This window comes from Delphinus delphis, chromosome 2, assembly GCF_949987515.2.
Source record: "Delphinus delphis chromosome 2, mDelDel1.2, whole genome shotgun sequence".
In the NCBI taxonomy this organism is placed as follows: Eukaryota; Metazoa; Chordata; class Mammalia; order Artiodactyla; family Delphinidae; genus Delphinus; species Delphinus delphis.
This window is the reverse complement of record NC_082684.1, coordinates 167,153,818-167,173,323: the sequence shown is the minus strand read 5'-3', so window position 1 is coordinate 167,173,323 and position 19,506 is coordinate 167,153,818. Positions and strand designations below refer to the sequence as shown.

The 19,506-nt window shown below is 41.1% G+C and overlaps 1 protein-coding gene across 5 annotated transcripts in view; it reads left to right on the top strand.

The window, feature by feature from the left end:
- The window catches only part of ARHGAP21 (Rho GTPase activating protein 21), a 128,412-nt gene extending 110,781 nt beyond the window's left edge, over window positions 1-17,631 (top strand). For 3 of the 5 annotated variants that reach the window (XM_060006214.1, XM_060006211.1, XM_060006212.1), the window contains 12 exons: window positions 2,549-2,613; window positions 2,690-2,829; window positions 3,734-3,876; window positions 4,730-4,885; window positions 4,982-5,060; window positions 6,105-6,178; window positions 6,256-6,345; window positions 7,960-8,085; window positions 8,282-8,323; window positions 8,644-8,749; window positions 10,662-10,693; window positions 14,303-17,631. In XM_060006214.1, coding sequence (XP_059862197.1) covers window positions 2,549-2,613; window positions 2,690-2,829; window positions 3,734-3,876; window positions 4,730-4,885; window positions 4,982-5,060; window positions 6,105-6,178; window positions 6,256-6,345; window positions 7,960-8,085; window positions 8,282-8,323; window positions 8,644-8,749; window positions 10,662-10,693; window positions 14,303-15,964 — 2,715 coding nt within the window. In that variant the 3' untranslated portion in view covers window positions 15,965-17,631. The remainder of the gene's footprint in view (window positions 1-2,548; window positions 2,614-2,689; window positions 2,830-3,733; window positions 3,877-4,729; window positions 4,886-4,981; window positions 5,061-6,104; window positions 6,179-6,255; window positions 6,346-7,959; window positions 8,086-8,281; window positions 8,324-8,643; window positions 8,750-10,661; window positions 10,694-14,302) is intronic. The other 2 variants (XM_060006215.1, XM_060006213.1) reach the window with 1 other exon arrangement.
- Window positions 17,632-19,506: the final 1,875 nt, after the last annotated feature.

Below are 19,506 nucleotides of genomic sequence, written 5' to 3'. Positions count from 1 at the left end.
AATAAATTAATTAAAGAAAAAAATAGTTGATCAGAAGGAAAATTCAGGGACTTCCCTGGCAGTTCAGTGGTTAGGCCTCTGTGCTTCCACTGCCAAGGGCACAGGTTCGATCCCTGTTTGAGGAACTAAGATTCTACCATCCACACGGTGCTGCCAAAAAAAAAGGAAAACTCAAGTGTACCTATATTATATTATTTTCACTTATTGGGAAAATCACCATTACTGACCTAGAAAAGCAGATTATTCATACATTCTGCATACCTTCTCAGAAGCAGTGAAGCACTGAGCAGAGACCTAGGTTCCTAGTCCTGGTCATTACCTTTGTGACTGAATAATTCCAGATCTGTTTCTTTGTGTCAAAACCAGGGTTGTTGTGGGCTTAAGTTACAGCGAAAATGCATCTCCAAACAAATTGCTGTGTAAATGCAGAGACCCTGATAGCATGATTCTTGTTAATGAAATTATGCAGGCAAGAATATAATATAGCCTACTGTAATACAGTAATTGGTTTCTAAGAAAACTTGTAGTATCAGAAATCATGTTATAAGCCACTTTTTCTTTTTAATAAAGAGAGTTTCTGACTCACAACCATCAAGTTATTTTTTACAGCAGAACTTTCAGTAGTGAAGATTTTTTTTTTAAGTGAAGTTTTTTTTTGTTTTTTTTTTTTTGCGGTACACGGGCCTCTCACTGTCGTGGCCTCTCCCGTTGCGGAGCACAGGCTCAGGACGCGCAGGCTCAGCGGCCATGGCTCACGGGCCCAGCCGCTCCGCAGCATGTGGTATCTTCCCGGACCAGGGCATGAACCCGTGTCCCCAGCATCGGCAGGTGGACTCTCAACCACCACGCCACCAGGGAAGCCCAAGATTTTTTTTTTAAGTGTACATAACTGTAAACTTTACAGAGCAGATTCAGCAATGATTAAGTCTAGATTTTGCTCAAGGGTGCCTTTTTCATATCATCAGCAGTTTTTCTTAGACGTTATTCTCATTTGCGTGCCCGTTGTTTTGACAAAAAAAAAAACCCACAAGGTTCTTTCCCCCTACTTTCCCATACAGTATGCAGGGACACCTACATTAACCATGAAGTTATGCAAATTATGTTCTCGAATTCTGTCATTTCCATTATATCCAATTCAAGTCATGAAAACTTAGAACATAGGAAAACGCCTGTACTTTTTCTCGTCTGACAGTTTACACTCTACCTTGTTTGTTGTGAACAACGAATACCAGATCCATATCAATACAGCCCTTTTTCTACAACCACCGCTATAAAGAGACATCAGACCTGAGTTTTGGCAAAGTAAACAGGGAGAATCACAACTTGGGTGTAGATTTCAGCTTTAAGTAGCAGTTCAAAGGAGTTCCTGTTTGATCAGCCCCTGCTCTATGCCAGGTGTCCTGCTGGGCAGTAGATGACTTCATCTTTGAGACATAGGGCTTTTTTAGAAATTGAATGAAGTGATGCTGATGAAGAACGCACCCCAGTGCCTGGTAGGTCATGAACATGTACTTCGTGTCAGCCATTATAGCATCATCACTACCATCTGATTCTGAGACACGGGTGTTTTCACCAAGTTTTAGAGCTAAGAAAGTAATAATTCACCGAGCATATACCATATGGCAGTCACTCTTTTAAGCATTTTATGTCAGTTAATTTCAGCAGCCATATGAATGTGTCTTCTTATTATCATCACCATGTTTCAAACAAGGGAACTTTGTGGCAAAGAGAAGTTAAGTAATTTCCCCAGGGTCACATAGCTCAGAATTGTCAAGCAGTCTTATTCTAGATCTTAACCATATCCTCTTTCAGTTGGTAAATGAGAAGAATCTATTTGAATTCGAGAATTTATAAAGTCTGTATTCTTTGTAAATTGTAACGTTCACTATGACCAAAACGAGACAAGTAAAAAAAATACTTGCGAACACATGTGAATTTATAATTGGAACCAATAGGGGGAAAAAAAATCATCTCCTTGTGGTCAACTCTGAGTTTTCCATGTAGCATATTATTGAGGTTAACCTGTTGAGGTTAATAAAACCAGGTTTGAGCTTTTTTCTTCTGATAATATAACTGTCACTTCTGATACTAATTGACCCTCAGTCTCACTGTTCCTATCAATTAATCATTAACACATTTTGGCAGTATTCCATCTTTTATCCAACTGTATTATTTTGAAACGCTGATCATTCTTTCTGGTATTAGTGAGAGAAAAAACTGGCTCACTGCTTCCCAGTCATTTATTAAAAACGCCAGATCAGTTCAGTAAGTTTGAACACTGGCTACTTGCTGGTACTAGTCCAGGTGTTGCTGGGGTACAGAAAGTAAACAGAAAACTCTTGGCGGTGGCAGAGGCCCTTGAACGTTTGTCACTTAGTGAAGTTAGGTCATGATTTGAATAGAGCTTTTAAAACAACTCCATGGAGTCTGTATTGAATAAGCAAAGTAGTACAGTATAGAGCTCCCCCCTGCCCCCCAGAAAGAGTAGGATCCTTATTTAGGGAGTTTAGAATTGACTTTCTAATTTTACCTTCTATTTATTCTGTAGGACACTGGAGTTACTAACAGGGATCTGATTAGTCGAAGAATAAAAGAATACAACAGCCTGATGAGGTGAGAATCCCACCATGCCTGCAGGTTAACTGGGACGTAAAATCCGTGCTTGGTCAGAAACGTTCCTTTCTTTCAGCAGCAAGGCAGAGCAGTTGCCAAAGACCCCTCGCCAGAGTCTCAGCATCCGGCAGACCCTGCTTGGTGCTAAAGCGGAGCCCCGGACTCAGAGTCCACACTCCCCCAAGGAGGAGTCAGAAAGGAAGCTTCTCAGTAAAGGTACTGATATCCGCATTCCTAGATAAATTTAGGATTTAAAATTGGGTTTGTAGTAAATCAACTATACTTAAGTAAAAAAAAAAAAAATTTTTTTTTTTTTTTAAATAAAATTGAGATTTTAAAGGTGTTTTCATGTTTTTCTGTGCCTTTTCTGCGGACCTCAGCTCAGGGTGAGCTAACCCAGAGATCACTGGGGGCCTGGTCCAGGCTGGTGGGGCCTTTCCCTTAAGCTGGGGTCCAAGACACCAGTTCTTTTTTTTTTTTTTTTGCGGTACGCGGGCCTCTCACTGTTGCGGCCTCTCCAGTCGCGGAGCACAGGCTCCGGACGCGCAGGCTCAGCGGCCATGGCTCACGGGCCCAGCCGCTCCACGGCATGTGGGATCTTGCCGGACCAGGGCACGAACCCGTGTCCCCTGCAGCGGCAGGTGGACTCTCAACCACTGCGCCACCAGGGAAGCCCAACACACCAGTTCTTATAATAAAGATCAAGTGAAGGAAAATACAACACATACATCTATGTCAAAAAGTACCAATTTGATAAATGCAGAGGCTCCAGATGCTTTCGTTTTGAAATAAAACCATTATGTTTCCTTTTGCTAAAATCTCACTGTAAAGATGTCACATTAATTCTATTGTCTTGACTGTTTTAAAGAAAATCATGGTACAGATTGTCAAAGGGTGAAGAAGCAGAATTGATTTGTACTAAATTATATGGAGGGTTGAAAGGAGTGCTATATCAGGAAGAGAATAGAATAGAATATGTTTGATACATAAAGGATATGTTATTTATAGTACAGGGCTCTGATTTATATAAATATTGATAAAGGATCTTTAAAGTCATGATTTAAACACTCTTGTTTCTATTTTCTTTTCATGTCATTTTCTTTTGAATAACGATCAAAAGATGACACTAGTCCCCCAAAAGACAAAGGCACATGGAGAAAAGGCATTCCAAGTATTATGAGAAAGACATTTGAAAAAAAGCCTACTGCTACAGGAACGTTCGGGGTCAGACTGGATGACTGCCCACCAGCTCATACTAATCGGGTAAGACACCAGCCCGCCAGATTTCCTAAAGCCATTAATTCAGCCGTCGTCATAACAGGACCCGAGTACACAGCCGTGCAGGTCACAGGGGGTATCTGTCCATCTGTTGAGTATTTTCCTCTTCTTAACAGACCTTAGTTTCTCTAAGCATGTCTGACCTGTACGGGTGTATGGAGTCATTTTATCTATAATGCTTTTTTCTAATGTGTTGACTCTGAAATAGAATAATTATTCAACGGCTAAGAATGTATCTGAAACTATTGGTAAGAAGTCATTTTCAAGTCGTGTGTGTTTCTGTTTTCAGCATTTTAAAAGAAGGATGGGAACAAGAATCTGATTAAGAAAGTGTGATAAATGTAAATGTGCGTGTGCGTGTGCGTGCGTGTGTGCGTGTGCGTGTGTGTGCGCGCGCGTGTGCGTGCGTGTGTGTGCGCGCGTGTGCGTGTGTGTGTGTGTGTTTACAATGCCCACGTTAGGATTCATATCATGAGTGGATGGATGTTATTCTTTCCCCCTCCTCTTCCCCGTCCCCCTTCTTTTATTCAACTGAACTGTTGCCATAGTCTCCCTACTTGCTCTTGTTTCTTCTTTACACTGTTATCTCCCTGTGGGGCCTCCTCTTTCAGTCTTGACCTATTCATTCTCTTTCCACTGACTCAACTGTCTCTTGCTGGTTTTGTCTCTTCCCAGTTCTCCAGTGTTTCTATTCTTTATTTTCTCTGTATCAAATAACAACAATTTATATACTGTTTCCTTTTGGATGAAAAGGGCCTTGTAGCTACGATATGTATCTACTAACTGAAGATAAACATTCATGCTGTGTTAAATAAAATGTTTATTTCTTGTTTTGCAGTATATTCCATTAATAGTTGACATATGTTGCAAATTAGTTGAAGAAAGAGGTCTTGAATATACAGGTATTTATAGAGTTCCTGGAAACAATGCAGCCATCTCAAGTATGCAAGAGGAACTCAACAAGGGAATGTCTGATATTGATATACAAGACGATGTAAGTTTGTGTATTTCTATTTGAATAACTGGTCTGTGTTTTTTTCCTTTGTGGTATTGACTACAAAAATACGGTATTTTTATTTTGCATACCTAGAAATGGCGAGATTTGAATGTGATAAGCAGTTTACTAAAATCCTTCTTCAGAAAACTCCCTGAACCACTTTTCACAAATGGTGAGTTAACCCCACCAAAGACACTGATGCAACAGTTGAACATTACATTGTTGGGAAACCACAGCATATTAAATGGAACCAGGGGAAAATATTTTTGTCAAAAGAAACAGGAGGTTTTGTTTAGTTCTTACTTGTATACAAAGCACAATCATGTCCTATTTTTTGTCATTTGGATTTTTTTTTCCTCCTGATACATTTCAGTGAAAAACAGTTTATAAAACGTTGTTAAAGTTCAATAAAAATATATATTATCCTGTTCATTCACGTTTACAGCTGAGTTGAAAATATGTTATTATTGTTCTCAGTGAAAAGCCTTCAGGCATAATAAGGTACAATTAGTAGAAAAGCATTTTTTCAGCCAAGCCAACTATTTGACTTAGATAAGACCTTGTAGTAGATGTTGCAGTGCGGGGAGAGAAAGTGGACAGACTGTGTAAATACAGGCTGTACCCTCAGAGAACTCACATTTTAGGGAATTCCCTTTGTTTGATAAGGCCTAGAGGAATCATTAAAAACTATAGTAGTTTTATTTTATTTTATTTTTTATAAATTTATTTTTGGCTGCGTTGGGTCTTCGTTGCTGCGCAGGCTTTCTCTAGTTGCAGCGAGCAGGGGCTACTCTTCGTTGTGGTGCGCGGGCTTCTCATTGTGGTGGCTTTTCTTGTTGCAGAGCACGGGCTCTAGGCACGCGGGCTTCAGTAGTTGTGGCACACGGGCTTAGTAGTTGTGGTTCATGGGCTCTAGAGCGCAGACTCAGTAGCTGTGGCCCACGGGCTTGGTTGCTCCGTGGCCTGTGGGATCTTCCTGGACCAGGGCTCGAACCCGTGTCCCCTGCATTGGCAGGTGGATTCTTAACCACTGTGCCACCAGGGAAGCCCCTATAGTAGTTTTAGGACAACATTTCAAAGGCTATTTGGGGTCTTCCCTACTATTTTTTTCTTTTTAATTGTGGTTTGAAATTGAACCTTAAAGGGAAACTAGATTACAGCTCACCTAAACAATTTAAGATGAATTTGTTTTTTTTTTTGTTCTTACTGTTGTCAGATAAATATGCCGACTTTATTGAAGCCAATCGTAAGGAAGATCCTCTAGATCGTCTGAAAACATTAAAAAGACTAGTAGGTATTATTTTATATTTTTGGAGGTACAACAAAAGTTCAGCATTTAAATCCATCATGAAAATAATATGTTTCAGATTCATGATTTGCCCGAACATCATTATGAAACACTCAAGTTTCTTTCGGCTCATCTGAAGACAGTGGCAGAAAATTCAGAAAAAAATAAGGTGTGTAAACTGTTTATTGAAGAGATGTACTTTCAGTGGCTTTAGTTGAAAAGATGTACTTCACTGCTTCATGCGAAATAGTCAAAAATAGGTTATAATTAAACAGAAGCTCTAAAATACATCATACTGGTGACCACGTCCCGCTAAAGATCACTCTTAAAAGCAAAAGATCCCCAAAATATGAACTGTTGTTTTTTCAAGACATTTTCTTTCATCTTTATCCAGCAAGAAAAATGAAAAAGTCAGAAATTTTACTTCTTTTATTTTTCAACTGTATATTAATATTTTGAATGGGCAATATTTGCACAAACAACAGTAAAAATGTATCAAATGGTATACAGTGAAAAACAACAGACATTTTCTTTTTTTGTTTTGTTTCATTTAGATTTAGCAGATAAATTGTTTTGGTTTTGTTTTCATACCACCATATTACCTTTATCAAACACAACAAAATTTATTATTCCATCGTATTATCTAGTAGTCCGTTCACGTGTAGCTTTTCCTGATTGGTTTAAAGAAATATCTTTTGGATGAATATTGTATGATTTTACTCACATGGAGTAAAAAAAAACACACACACACACAAAATAAATGAACAAACCAAACAAAAACAACACATAGATACAGAGAACAGAGTAGTGGTTGCCAGAGGGGAAGGGGCAGGGGTGCAGGGGAGGGTGAAAGGGTAAGGGGGATCAACTGTCTGGTGATGGATGGAAACTAAATTTTTGGTGTGGATCCCAAGACCAGTTTGATTTTTTTTTTTTTTTTGAGTTCTACAATGGTTTTTTACCTTCTAGTATGTTTTTGGGATTGGTTATTTAATATTTTAATCAAATCCTAAGGTCAAAAAATGACACCAGATACTTATAAGATATAACAAAGAAAAACAAAAGGTTCGCACCTTTGACAATCAGGTACTTAAACAGGAGTACAAACTATCATGGAAGGAAACATAAAAACATATAGGCATGTAATACTGAGGTGTTCATTGGTACAAGGATAAGCAACAAGCTTTGGAAGTCTTGGTTGAAGTAAAATTTTTATCAAAAGAATATTTTCAGACATTAGTTTTTACATATTCATGATCTTAATGTACTACTCAGGCAAATTTGGAAATTTTTATGTATCTCTTTCCATTTGTTTAGTTTTTGAGGGGAGAGGTTTTCCCTATTCTTTTGCAAGTTTTATTCCCTTTGATTTTAATATTTTTGTCAGTTGATCCAGCTTTATTAATACTTATTTTTGGCTGAGGTGCACGGCTTGTGGGATCTTAGTTCCCTGACCAGGGATGGAACCTGTACCCCCTGCCGTGGAAGTGTGGAGCCCTAATCACTGGACTGCCAGGGAATTCCCGTAATACTAGTTTTGAACCAGATCAATTGTTTTCAATCAAAGACTTCCTGGAAAAAACAAATGCCAATTAAGTATTGTATGTTGTCATTAAAGCAAGAAAAAGCATTATTTTTTTTTACACACATCAGTCAACCATTCTTTGAATTATTTTTCATCAAAAGAGTCTTTCAGAAGTAAAATGCCAAACATGCAATGGGAATTTAAGCCTACTTTCTTAAGAAAAGTTGTGATATTTTCTAATATCATCCTCTGTTGCAGATGGAACCCAGAAACCTAGCCATAGTGTTTGGTCCAACTCTTGTGAGGACCTCTGAAGATAACATGACGCACATGGTCACTCACATGCCAGACCAGTACAAGATCGTAGAGACGCTTATCCAGCACGTAAGTCCAGGCTTCGGCTCATCGAGAACATTCTTTTTCATGAGCAGCTGATAGTTGGTAGGGCAGAATTTGGTTATACTTTTTTTTTTTTTTTCCTAAGAGAATTACCTTTTTTTCTGTGCTATCCTCCAAAATATAGATCTCTGTAGGGGGTTATTTAATTTCTCTTTTTCACCTTTTTTATTTTAAATTTTAGCATGACTGGTTTTTCACAGAAGAAGGTGCTGAAGAACCTCTTGTAAGTATTGTCCGTCAGCGTTTGTACTCTGTTCTTCTCATTTGGGACACACAAGATCCTGATCCTACAACTGTGTCACCTTCCTGCTTTGTATGCTATTGTCTGCTTTGCACCCCGAAAGCAGGTCTATAGCGCCTCAGTTTCTGATCTAATGAAAATCCAAGTATGATACTTATTTGGTAATTAATTATATGCAAATAATGTAAATAATTAAGCATATGTCCTCCACTCAGTAATGTGTCTTTTACTAAATGTTGTTTGAATTTTAAAGAAAGTATCTTTGAAGAGATGATGAAGAGATCTTTGTTTATTAACCATAGACAACAGTGCAGGAGGAAAACACAGTAGACTCCCAGCCAGTGCCAAACATAGATCATTTACTCACCAACATTGGAAGGACAGGCGTCTCCCCTGGAGATGTATCAGGTAACTCTTGCCTGGGCAGTATTGGTCTCTAGGTTAAAAGCTAAATTCTTATAACATGAAAGAGCAAATCAATCATAAGTAACAATTCACTATGATTTTTTTTCCTTTTCCTCTTCTTTTTTTCCCTTTCCACTAATAAAAATAATGTAATCTTCCTCTTCTGATTGATCTGAATTATCTTCCAGTGACTGTAATGCCATTGGCAGTGCATGGAGTTGTAATGCTTGTCAGAAAGGAAATATGAGGGAAAATGAGCATGCAAACCACTGTTTTGTTCTTTTTTTTTAATTCACAGTTTCCATGTAATAGTCATCACAAGGTAAAACAGATACACGCTACTGAGTATGTGGTTGCTGTGATGGCAGAAAGTATGGTCTAGACTGTATGAGTAGTTCTTACTCTTGAGCTGGACGTTCTGTTGAAAAGGCAGCCAATTAAATACGTAAAATGCTCATGGGCACCATTCCCATAAATGCAGTATATTATCTTGTCACTACAGAGGTCACCGTAAAAGTCAATTTCTTTGACATTTTCTTCTGTCTTCTATTGCCACCCTCATGTTCGGTGAAGTATCAGTTCTAATAGGCTCTTTCGATGCAAATTTTCTCCTGCCAAACTGTTGCACTAACCTAGCATGTTTTACACCATGTTCTCCCTTTGTCTCTAGTTCTTGTTTTAGTCCTAAAGGGTTTTCTTTCCAGCACTTACTGACACAGGCAAATCTATACTGATGTTGCACAGGCGAGATGGGAGGAGTCTATCACACGGTCATGTCGCTAGTGGATTCCGTGGTGTCCCTGATGGACAGCTGGAACTGTAGGAAGAAGGAGGACTGCTGTCCACACTGTAGCTGCCTTGTCTGCAGAAACCCCCGATTCCTGTAAATGCAAACCGAGTTGATCTGTGGTGTACATTTTCGCTTACGATTATTGTAAACAGATCACTACTACTTTCTTAAAGGTTTTTCTGCTGTTTCTTGTTATTTCTGAAGCAGACCGTGAGGAGAAATAGCATGGTATGGTCTACCAGTTCTTAAAGTCATAAAGCATTGAGCCATGTGTTGAAAGGGGCGTGGCATGGGGCTCAGCTCATTAATTCTGAAAATCCATTTCCCTGAAGTTGAAAGAGAAAATTTCCAAATTGGTGTTGTCCTGAAGAGTGCTAGCCCCTTCCTACCCTCTTTATACTTGTATAATCTGAGTTTTTTGCCAGACAGTAAAATGATGCTCTCCATTTTTCCATTTCCATAATAGCATTTGTTAATAAATAATTGGAAAACTGGTAGCAATTTAACTAGTCTAAAGGATCCCTGACTGCACAGATGTGAAACCGGGGTCCAAAGTACAGAGATCAGCATGATTTAACGTAACGTCAAAGTGACCTAGAAGCAGGGTTATCCTAATGCATCCTTACGCACACAGTATACGCTTCTAAAATTTAACATTGACAGTCTGACAAAAATCAACATAAATACACTGAGTCTGAGCATCTCAATTTGTAGCGAGGGCAGCCAACAATCCTAAACGTTCTACATTGTGTATCAGTTTCAGATACAGGATGTGGTACATAGTGCAGTTCTTCCAAAGGTCTTCAAGCTGCTTTATTGCTAGATTGAACGCTTAGCACATTTAATAAACACTAGTGTTTCTGTTTCGTTTAGTACAGGGCTCCTTTGCCATCCCTATCATTGAGCTGATTCTGCCTACAATTCACAGCATCCTTTCATGGCGGTGGCTTTCTGTGGTGCAGCCTGCATCTTTGTGAGCTCTGACTATCCACTGTGTTCTCTTGTTTTTGAGTTTTGCTTTCACATTTTGTTCTGTGCCTGTCTTTTCCATAAGTTTTGCATTGTTTGTTGAAAGCAGTAAAGAATCTGACCAATACTGACCATGTTTTCTTTAACTTCTCACAGATTCAGCTACTAGTGACTCAACAAAATCTAAGGTAAATTGTTTTGTACAGTTTGGAATATTTCAGAGGGGAATTGCTTTGTGGCTTGGTATGCAGATGCACCCGTGTCTGTGTCTGATGACAGACCAGCAGAGTCTTATAAAGGGAAAAATGAATGCTTAAAATAGAATATGATAGAGGAATACTGGATGGTGAGGTGGGGTGTTGGATTTATCTCAGTGTAGTTTAGCATAATTCAAAGAAGTAGGCATTTACCCCCTCATTCTTAATGTGAAAATTTTCTAACATATGCAAAAGCAGAGAGAATAATATAATGAGCCCTTATTATCCACGCTCAACAATTAACACATGACCAAGTTTGTCTCATATGCGCCCGCCCACTTTCCTCCTCTTCGTGACTTTTGGTTTTTTTGGTCTTTTTTTTGGCCTCGCAGCAGGTGGGATCTTAGTTCCCCTACCAGGGATGGGACCCGTGTCCCCTACAGTAGAAGCTCAGAGTCTTAACTACTGGACCACCAGGGAAGTCCCTCGGGACTGTTTGGAAGCAAATCCCAAACATTTTATTTCATTCTGTAAACATTTCAGTAGTAATATAGACTTTATTATTATTATACATTTTTTATGAAAATATATATTCTTGCCTTCTTTTCAACAAGATCATTCATTTTGTTTTTTTTGTTTTGTTTTGTTTTTAATAAATTTATTTATTTATTTATGGCTGCACTGGGTCTTCGTTGCTGCTTGCGGGCTTTCTCTAGTTGCTGCGAGCGGGGGCTACTCTTCGTTGCGGTGCGCGGGCTTCTCATTGTGGTGGCTTCTCATTGCAGAGCACGGCCTCTAGGCACACGGGCCTCAGTAGTTGTGGCTCGCGGGCTCTAGAGCGCAGGCTCAGTAGTTGTGGCGCACGGGCTTAGTTGCACTGCGGCATGTGGGATCTTCCTGGACCAGGGCTCAAACCCGTGTTCCCCTGCATTGGCAGGCGGATTCTTAACCACCGCACTACCGGGGAAGTCCCTAACTTTGTTTTTATAATCAATTTTTGTTTACATAATTTGTGTTCTGTTGACACCACCACCAGCGTACACTTTTTAGTAGTTTTTAAGACATTCAGTTCGAAAGTCCTTCATTAATTCAGTTTGTGCCAGCTTTGCTCCTCTGAGACTGTAGCAAGTAGAATTGTCAATAAATTTGTTCAGATGTTCTATTTGGAAATGAGACATACGTATCATTACATATCATTTCTAAACATAATGGGATCACATATGACTAAATTAGAATTGAATTTCTTGCAGAAAATATCATAAAATATTGAATGATCTGTCATTTGCTATCACTTATATTGTGATTTTTACCATCTTTTTACCCCAACTTTTCATTTTGAAAAATTGTAAAATAGCACCCAAACCTTTTGCCCTAGATTTATCAGTTGGTAAATCTTGATATATATGTAATTTTTTTTTTCTGAGTCCTTTGAGAGTTAACTTATAGACATGGTAACACTTTGCCCCTAAATGCTTCAGTGTGCATCTCTGGAGAACAAGGGGATTCTTCTATGTAATGCCAGCATAATTATTGTATTCTGGTAGTTCACATGAGTACAATGCATCATTATTTCTAACGTACAGTTTTTACACACATTTCGCCAGTTGTCCCAATAATGTGTGTTGTTTTTTCTTTTCCTGTATATAGGATGCACTCAAGGATCGCCCCTTGCGTTATGTTGTCATGTCTCCTTAGACTTCTTTACTTTGGAACAGTTTCCCACCTCTTTTTGCCAGAATATGAGATTTTAGATTTAGATTTTTAGGTTTTAGATTTCATACCTGTTTGCAATTCCCTCCTTTCCTCTTACTAGATGCATATTTCTTAGCCTGTGGTTATAGCAGTCTCTTCATCTTAAGTAAATTATGGTGGTGTTTGTATTACACCTATAATATAATGGATGTCCAAATGATATAATCCTTCGTAACAGTTTTTTTCAGTTGTAAAATAATATAGTCATTTGCTCCAACACATAGTGATCACAGAAACATCGAATTTTAAAGGGAACCGTTGGGAATCTTAAAGATAGTATAATCGAATTTCTTCTCACTTAAATCAACAATGAAGTTGAGGTGTTTAAAAGTGAATCACTTGCTCAGTGTCATACCCAGCAAGCTAGGGAAGGAACACCAGGTCTTCTAATTCAGAGCTCAGTCACAGCCATCATCCCCTACGGTCTTCAACAGAATGTGTTAAATGTGAATAACCCTTAGAAAGGTCCTGTATAATTATAAAATCCTTTATAACTTATAAAAACAAAGTTCCATCAATCTGTGATTTCATTTTGGTGAATCCTTTCTAATACAAAAGCCTGAATTTTTACTGTAATTTTCAAGACTTCAGTATAGTAGTTCTAGCTTGTCTAAGATTTTTATGACAACAGAGAAACTATCACTCAGTTTCTGTTACTCTGCATACTTCCTGCCTGCCTGCTTGACTTAAATGGTGTGTGTTACACCAGCTAGTGTTTATCGACACCGCCCCCTCCCCGACCCGAATTTACTTAGCCTGTAGGTACCTGACGAACACTTAAACAGTCATCATCAAGAACCTATTAGGCGTAGCTGACAAAGCCAATTGGCCGCACTGCCACTTTCTCAATACAGGGCACTGCAGTGTTTCTATGGTAAGGATTTCAGGTCTTTAATTGACCTTATGTGTTTTGAACTTCATGATTTGGTTGTTACTTGAGATCAGTGAAGACAGTGCCAACTTGATTTACCTAAGGCCAGTCTCTGCAGATCGAGCCTGCCTGAACTAACGAGAACCCAGGAGCTCCCTTATCTTAATCAGCTTATCTGATACAGTATCTGTATCATGTGATAGCTGTAATTGGAAGATTGAAGCTAGTCATAAAATTTTAACCAATGTCAGAATATTATATTCTACTCAGTCAGAATATTGACTCTTTATGAGATCCGTGTTCCAGAGGAAGGAACCTGAGGACCCTCTGAGGGTAGCAGAAGCAGGGACGGTCTGTAGATGGAGGGAAGTCAAGAAGAATAGGAGTGCGAGAGGGCCCCAAGCACAGAAGGTGTCCCTGAAAGACAGGTGTATGTCAGCTATGACATGGCAGATAAATACCACCAGGCAAGAAATGGGACAGATTAAATAAAAATAAGAAGTTATCTTAGGTACAAGTTAAAAGGGGGCATAAAAACTACACCCTGTTATTACTTAGCTTTAGTGGTTAAGAAATACTTGGGGGAGGGGGAGGGAAGGAGTGGGAGTTTGGGATGAGCAGATGCAAACGATTCAATGTTATATAGAGGATGGATAAACAACAAGGTCCTGCTGTACAGCACAGGGAACTATATTCAATCTCCTGTGCTAAACCATCATGGAAAAGAATGTGAAAAAAAAGAGTGTCTATATGTGCATAACCGAGTCACTTTGCTGTACAGCACAGATGGGCACAACATTGTAAATCAACTATATTTCAGTTAAAAAATGAAATAAAAAATAATCACCAAAGCAATGGAAATCACACACACACACACAAAAAGCAAAAGAAATATTGGTGCGGGGTGGGGGGGACCTTTTCAGAAAGTGAACTCAATAACGTTCTTATGTTCAAAGTCTCGTGTCTCTGCTCCCCAGGGTTCTTGGGGATCCGGAAAAGATCAGTATAGCAGGGACCTGCTTGTGTCGTCCATCTTCGCGGCCGCCAGTCGCAAGAGGAAGAAACCAAAAGAAAAAGCACAGCCCAGCAGCTCGGAAGACGAACTGGACAATGTGTTTTTTAAGAAAGAAAATGCAGAGCAGGGTCACAACGATATTAAAGAAGAGTCCAAAAAAGAGAGCGAGACACCGGGCAGGAAACAAAGGACCGTGGCTTGCAAAGAAAATCACGCGAAGAAGGACGGCAGCGCGGCCAGAGCTGATCAGCGAGCCCTGCGGGGGGAGGGCGCAGAGCCCCCGGCCCCCCAGGGCGCCAAGCAGAGCAGGTCGCCCACCCCGAGCTGTCGCCTGGCCATCCTGAAAGAGGGCCCCAGAGCCCTCGCGGCCCAGAAGGCCTCCCACCCGGACGAGACGGGGCCCGATTCCGGCGCTCTGGCGAGGTTTTCCACCAAGAAATCCACCAGCCCCGAACCCAGAGTCGGCGAGTTTCTGGTCAGTGTCGGCACCATCACCGCCGACTGCTCGGCGACGTCGCCCGCCCCCTCCGTGACCGGCCTCGACTCCAGCCGGCTGAGCCCCGAAGTGCAGTCGGTGGCCGAGAGCAGGGGCGACGACGCCGACGACGAGAGGAGCGAGCTGGTCAGCGAGGGGCGGCCGGTGGAGACGGACAGCGAGAGCGACTTCCCCGTCTTCCCCGCCGCGCTGGCCTCCGAGAGGCTCCTCCGTGGAAAGCTGCACGAGGCCACGAAGACGAGCCGGCGGGACTCCGAAGGCAGTGAAGTCAGCTGTACGGAGGGGAGTTTAACACCGAGTTTAGAGAGCCGGAGACAGCTCTTCAGTTCCCATAAGCTGATTGAGTGTGACACTCTGTCCAGGAAAAAATCCGCCAGATTCAAGTCAGACAGCGCGGCTCTAGGAGATGCCAAGAATGAGAAAGAAGCCCCTTCCATCACGAAAGTGTTCGAGGTGATGAAAAAAGGAAAATCGACGGGGAGTTTACTGACACCACCAGCCAGAAGCGAATCCGAGAAACAGGAGCCCACCTGGAAAACGAAAATAGCTGATCGGTTAAAACTGAGGCCCAAAGCACCGGCAGATGACATGTTTGGAGTAGGAAATCAAAAAACCAACGCAGATCCTGCCAAAAGGAAAAACATCAAGCGCAGACACACGCTGGGAGGGCACAGGGATGCTACTGAAATCAGTGTTTTGAATTTCTGGAAAGCGCAGGAGCAGAGTGGGGACAGAGAATCCGAACTTTCAGCTGTGACACGGTTGAAGCCCAAATGCTCAGCCCAGGACCTGTCCATCTCAGACTGGCTGGCCAGGGAGCGGCTACGCACCAGTACGGCTGACCTGAGCAGAGGGGACGCGGGGGACCCCCAGCCCCAGAGCCTGAGCACATTAGAAATACCCACCACGGACCCAGCCCTGTCTTCTCAGTCCGATGCAGACAGTTCTCCCAGCACCCTGGCTTCAACTAACAGGCCCCCTCTTTCCACACCACCACAGCCACCTGACCAAATCAATGGAGAAAGCTTCCAGAACACGAGCCAAAACGCCAGTTCTGCAGCGACGGCCCAACCTCATCAACTGTCCGAAACCCCAGGCAACAAAGCACAGTTCCATCCCTGTCTTTAAACTGGGGGCACGTCCACTCCAGCGAATAAAAGCTACTGTTACACGTTCCATAACTCTGTAAATATTTTCTTGTACCAGAATTGTTATTATGCAGCCTTCATTTGGGCTGGTTTCATCACTTTGCACTGTGAAATAGCTTTACAGTGCATTACTACAGCCAGAAGAACATATATATATATTTAAAAATATATTGGATAGTTGTATACAAATGAGCAAGGTTATTTGTTGCGACTCACCCCATAGTGCATACACCCAACATTACTGAAGAAAATAGCTGGCATTAGTATGCAGCCAATGTGTTCTTTTGGTTTCATCACTAACAAAAGTGCCTCATCATAAAAATACATTTGGTTTTTAGGGTGCCATGTTGTTAAAATTAGATAACTTACACTGAGTAAACAAATGCGTTTTATTGGTAACAAATTTCATCACATTTACCAGTTTTAACACAGGTAGATACAGAACTTCCATTCTCTAGTCATTCCAGGTGGATCTCTGAGTTTTCTATTCAAACTTTTAATACAGTTTTTGAGTTTTGTGTGACTTGAATTTTTAATCTTTCTGTAAAATACGTAACTTAAATGAACATATTATATGTGTATCTTTTCTTCAGATACCAGATTTGATATAAATGTTGTAACATAGGTGTGTAGATAGTGACCTGGCTGGAACTGGCTTCTTTATGGAGAAGAATATAATTCTGCATGAGGACTTAATGGATCCAAACCTGTGTCATGCCTGTGTGCATACCCAATTAAACACTGGAAATAAAAATTGTTTTGGTGAACTTTGCATGGCTTGAAACTTATTCTAATATATATATTTAAATGCCATCCATTTATAACTGGCTTAATTGGTTCTGACATTTATTTATTTATTTACTTATTTAATTTTTTGCTGCCGTGCGGCACGCAGGATCTTAGTTCCCTGACCAGGGATCGAACCTGTGCCCCCTGCGGTGGAAGCGCGGAGTCCTAACCACTGGACGGCCGGGGAAGTCCCTGGTTCTGACTTTTAAAAATTTACCTACTCTAGGGCTTCCCTGGTGGCGCGGTGGTTGAGAGTCCGCCTGCCGATGCAGGGGACGCGGGTTCGCGCCCCGGTCCGGGAGGATCCCACATGCCGCAGAGCGGCTGGGCCCGTGAGCCATGGCCGCTGAGCCTGCGCGTCCGGAGCCTGTGCTCCGCAACGGGAGAGGCCACAACAGTGAGAGGCCCGCGTACCGCCAAAAAAAAATTTACCTACTCTATACATTACCCCTCTCTTTTTGGCCGTGTCTGGCAGGGATCTCTTGTAAATGTTTCCATTGGCCTAACTTCACTCGTATACACAGATAATATTTAACTTTTCTAGCTGAAGTCATATATGCTGTTTACCTTTTTCTGGAGATTATGAGTGAAAAGAACATGCATTTGGAAGTCAAACCAACTCTATACTTCCTAGATACATAAACTTGGACAAATTATTTAACGTCTCTGAATTTATTCCCTTTGTATAAACGATGACGATAATAATATCTGCTATAAGGGTTATTAGATTTAAATGAGATACTCTTCCAAATATAGTGCCTGCCACACATTACTTGCAAAATGTATATCAAAGATACTCTTAGAAATAATGGGTACTTAAAGATTGTTAAATTTAAAAAATCTGTCCAGTTTTAAATAAATTTCACATGTCTCATTTCTAAACGTTCTGTTTAGTTGTTTCAAAACAGCGTAGTCAATTTTGAGATCCCTTTTGTGTGCATCACATTTTAAGCTTTCTTTTATGTCTATAAAATATTAAACCCATTGATGTTAGCATGAATTCTAGAACCAGACTGCCTGACTTCAAATCTAGGCTCTGCCGTTTACAAACTGGATGAGTTTGATAGCTACGTAACTTCTCTGTGCCTTTCCTCACGCGTGGAATGAAGAAAAGGCACAGAGAAGTCTCATAGTTACTGTTATATGTGTTTGCTGTTATTATTACATTTTAGATCTGATGCTTGCCATAGCTTCAGTTTTATCAGGTCTGTTTCTTTCATCTTTAACCTCTAATTCTTTAATCTGCGCCTATGGTGATTCTGTTTTCTCATATATTTATAGTGTTGACTCATACAAGTCAGAATAAGAGATTTATAATTTTATCATTATCATCTTTGTGCCAAAAAAGTATACCTTGGTCGCAGTGTACATAGTTCAATGTACCCAAATGATAATTTTCCCTTTTTCTATTTTTGAGAATACCGGAAGGTTGCTTTTTGAAGAGAAAGTGAGAGGAAGAATCAAGCATCTTCATGCCACCTCCTCTGTGGCTTTGAAAGTCAACGTAAAATTCCTCGTAGCTCATAGGGTCACACAAGAACCTCTGGAGAGTTTTCTTAGAGGAGCCCTTAAGATTCAGAGAATAATGTCTCTAGCTTCCTAATGAATCAAACACAAAAGCAGAAATATGACTTTGTTCTTTATTAAGTGACCACTGTATTATATTTCTAGGATAGATACCATTTTAAAACTACAAAATGGACAGTTTATTCTATTTTGATTATTTATTATTTTTGGCTGCATTGGGTCTTCGTTGCTGTGCACAGGCTTTCTCTAGTTGTGGCGAGCGGGGGCTTCTCACTGCAGTGGCTTCTCTTGTGGAGCACGGGCTCTAGGGCGCGCGGGCTCAGTAGTTGTGGCTCACGGGCTCTAGAGCGCAGACTCAGTAGTTGTGGCTTAGTTGCTCCGTGGCATGTGGGATCTTCCCAGACCGGGGCTGGAATCCATGTCTCTTGCATTGGCAGGCGGATTCTTAACCACTGCGCCACCAGGGAAGCCCTGATACCATTTTAAACATTAGGAAACAGTAATCTTCCCGTTCCTCCAGCCCCTTGGAATAGACATCATGCAAACGAAGCTCTTAAATCATAAAATTATAGCTTAAGCATTCAAACTTCCTTCCTTGGGTTCCTCATCCTGCTAAGAAGGGGCCGTGGACTCAAGGACCTCGGGCCCACCTCCCCCCATGTCTCTCCACATGTGCTTTTCACAAGCGCGCCCTCCAGCTGTGGCTCCTGATCGCTTCGTCCAGCCTGCCCCTTACCTAATTATTTTCATCTCATGCGGTCTTAGTGGATGGATTGCTTGCCTGTGGCCATAATAAGAAAAGTGTTCACAGTGAACAAAAAGAGATGTCACGTAAGAATCCAGATTCTCTTAAAACTGGAAGATCCGGCAGCTCTGGTTCCTCTAGACCCACATTCCCACAGAAACTGGGTAGCTGCCACTCCTTACAGCTTTCTGGCTCCCCCAGGCCCCCCACCCCTGCCTCTACCAGCCTGGGGCCACTGCACAGAGCACTGCAGTCTCTGCTTTAAGCCCTAAATTACCACCCTGATGCCTAGAGTGGATAAGCCGTCCTTGATGAAAGAAAGTACAACTGTGGCCTCTCGCCAGCCCCAATCCCAGTGTCTAAAATCAGGAGTAAGAAAGAACAGAAAAGGACAGCCGAGAAGGGAATTCCTCGACAGGGATGTTTCCTCAGCGCCTCCACCACTGCATGTGTGATGACAG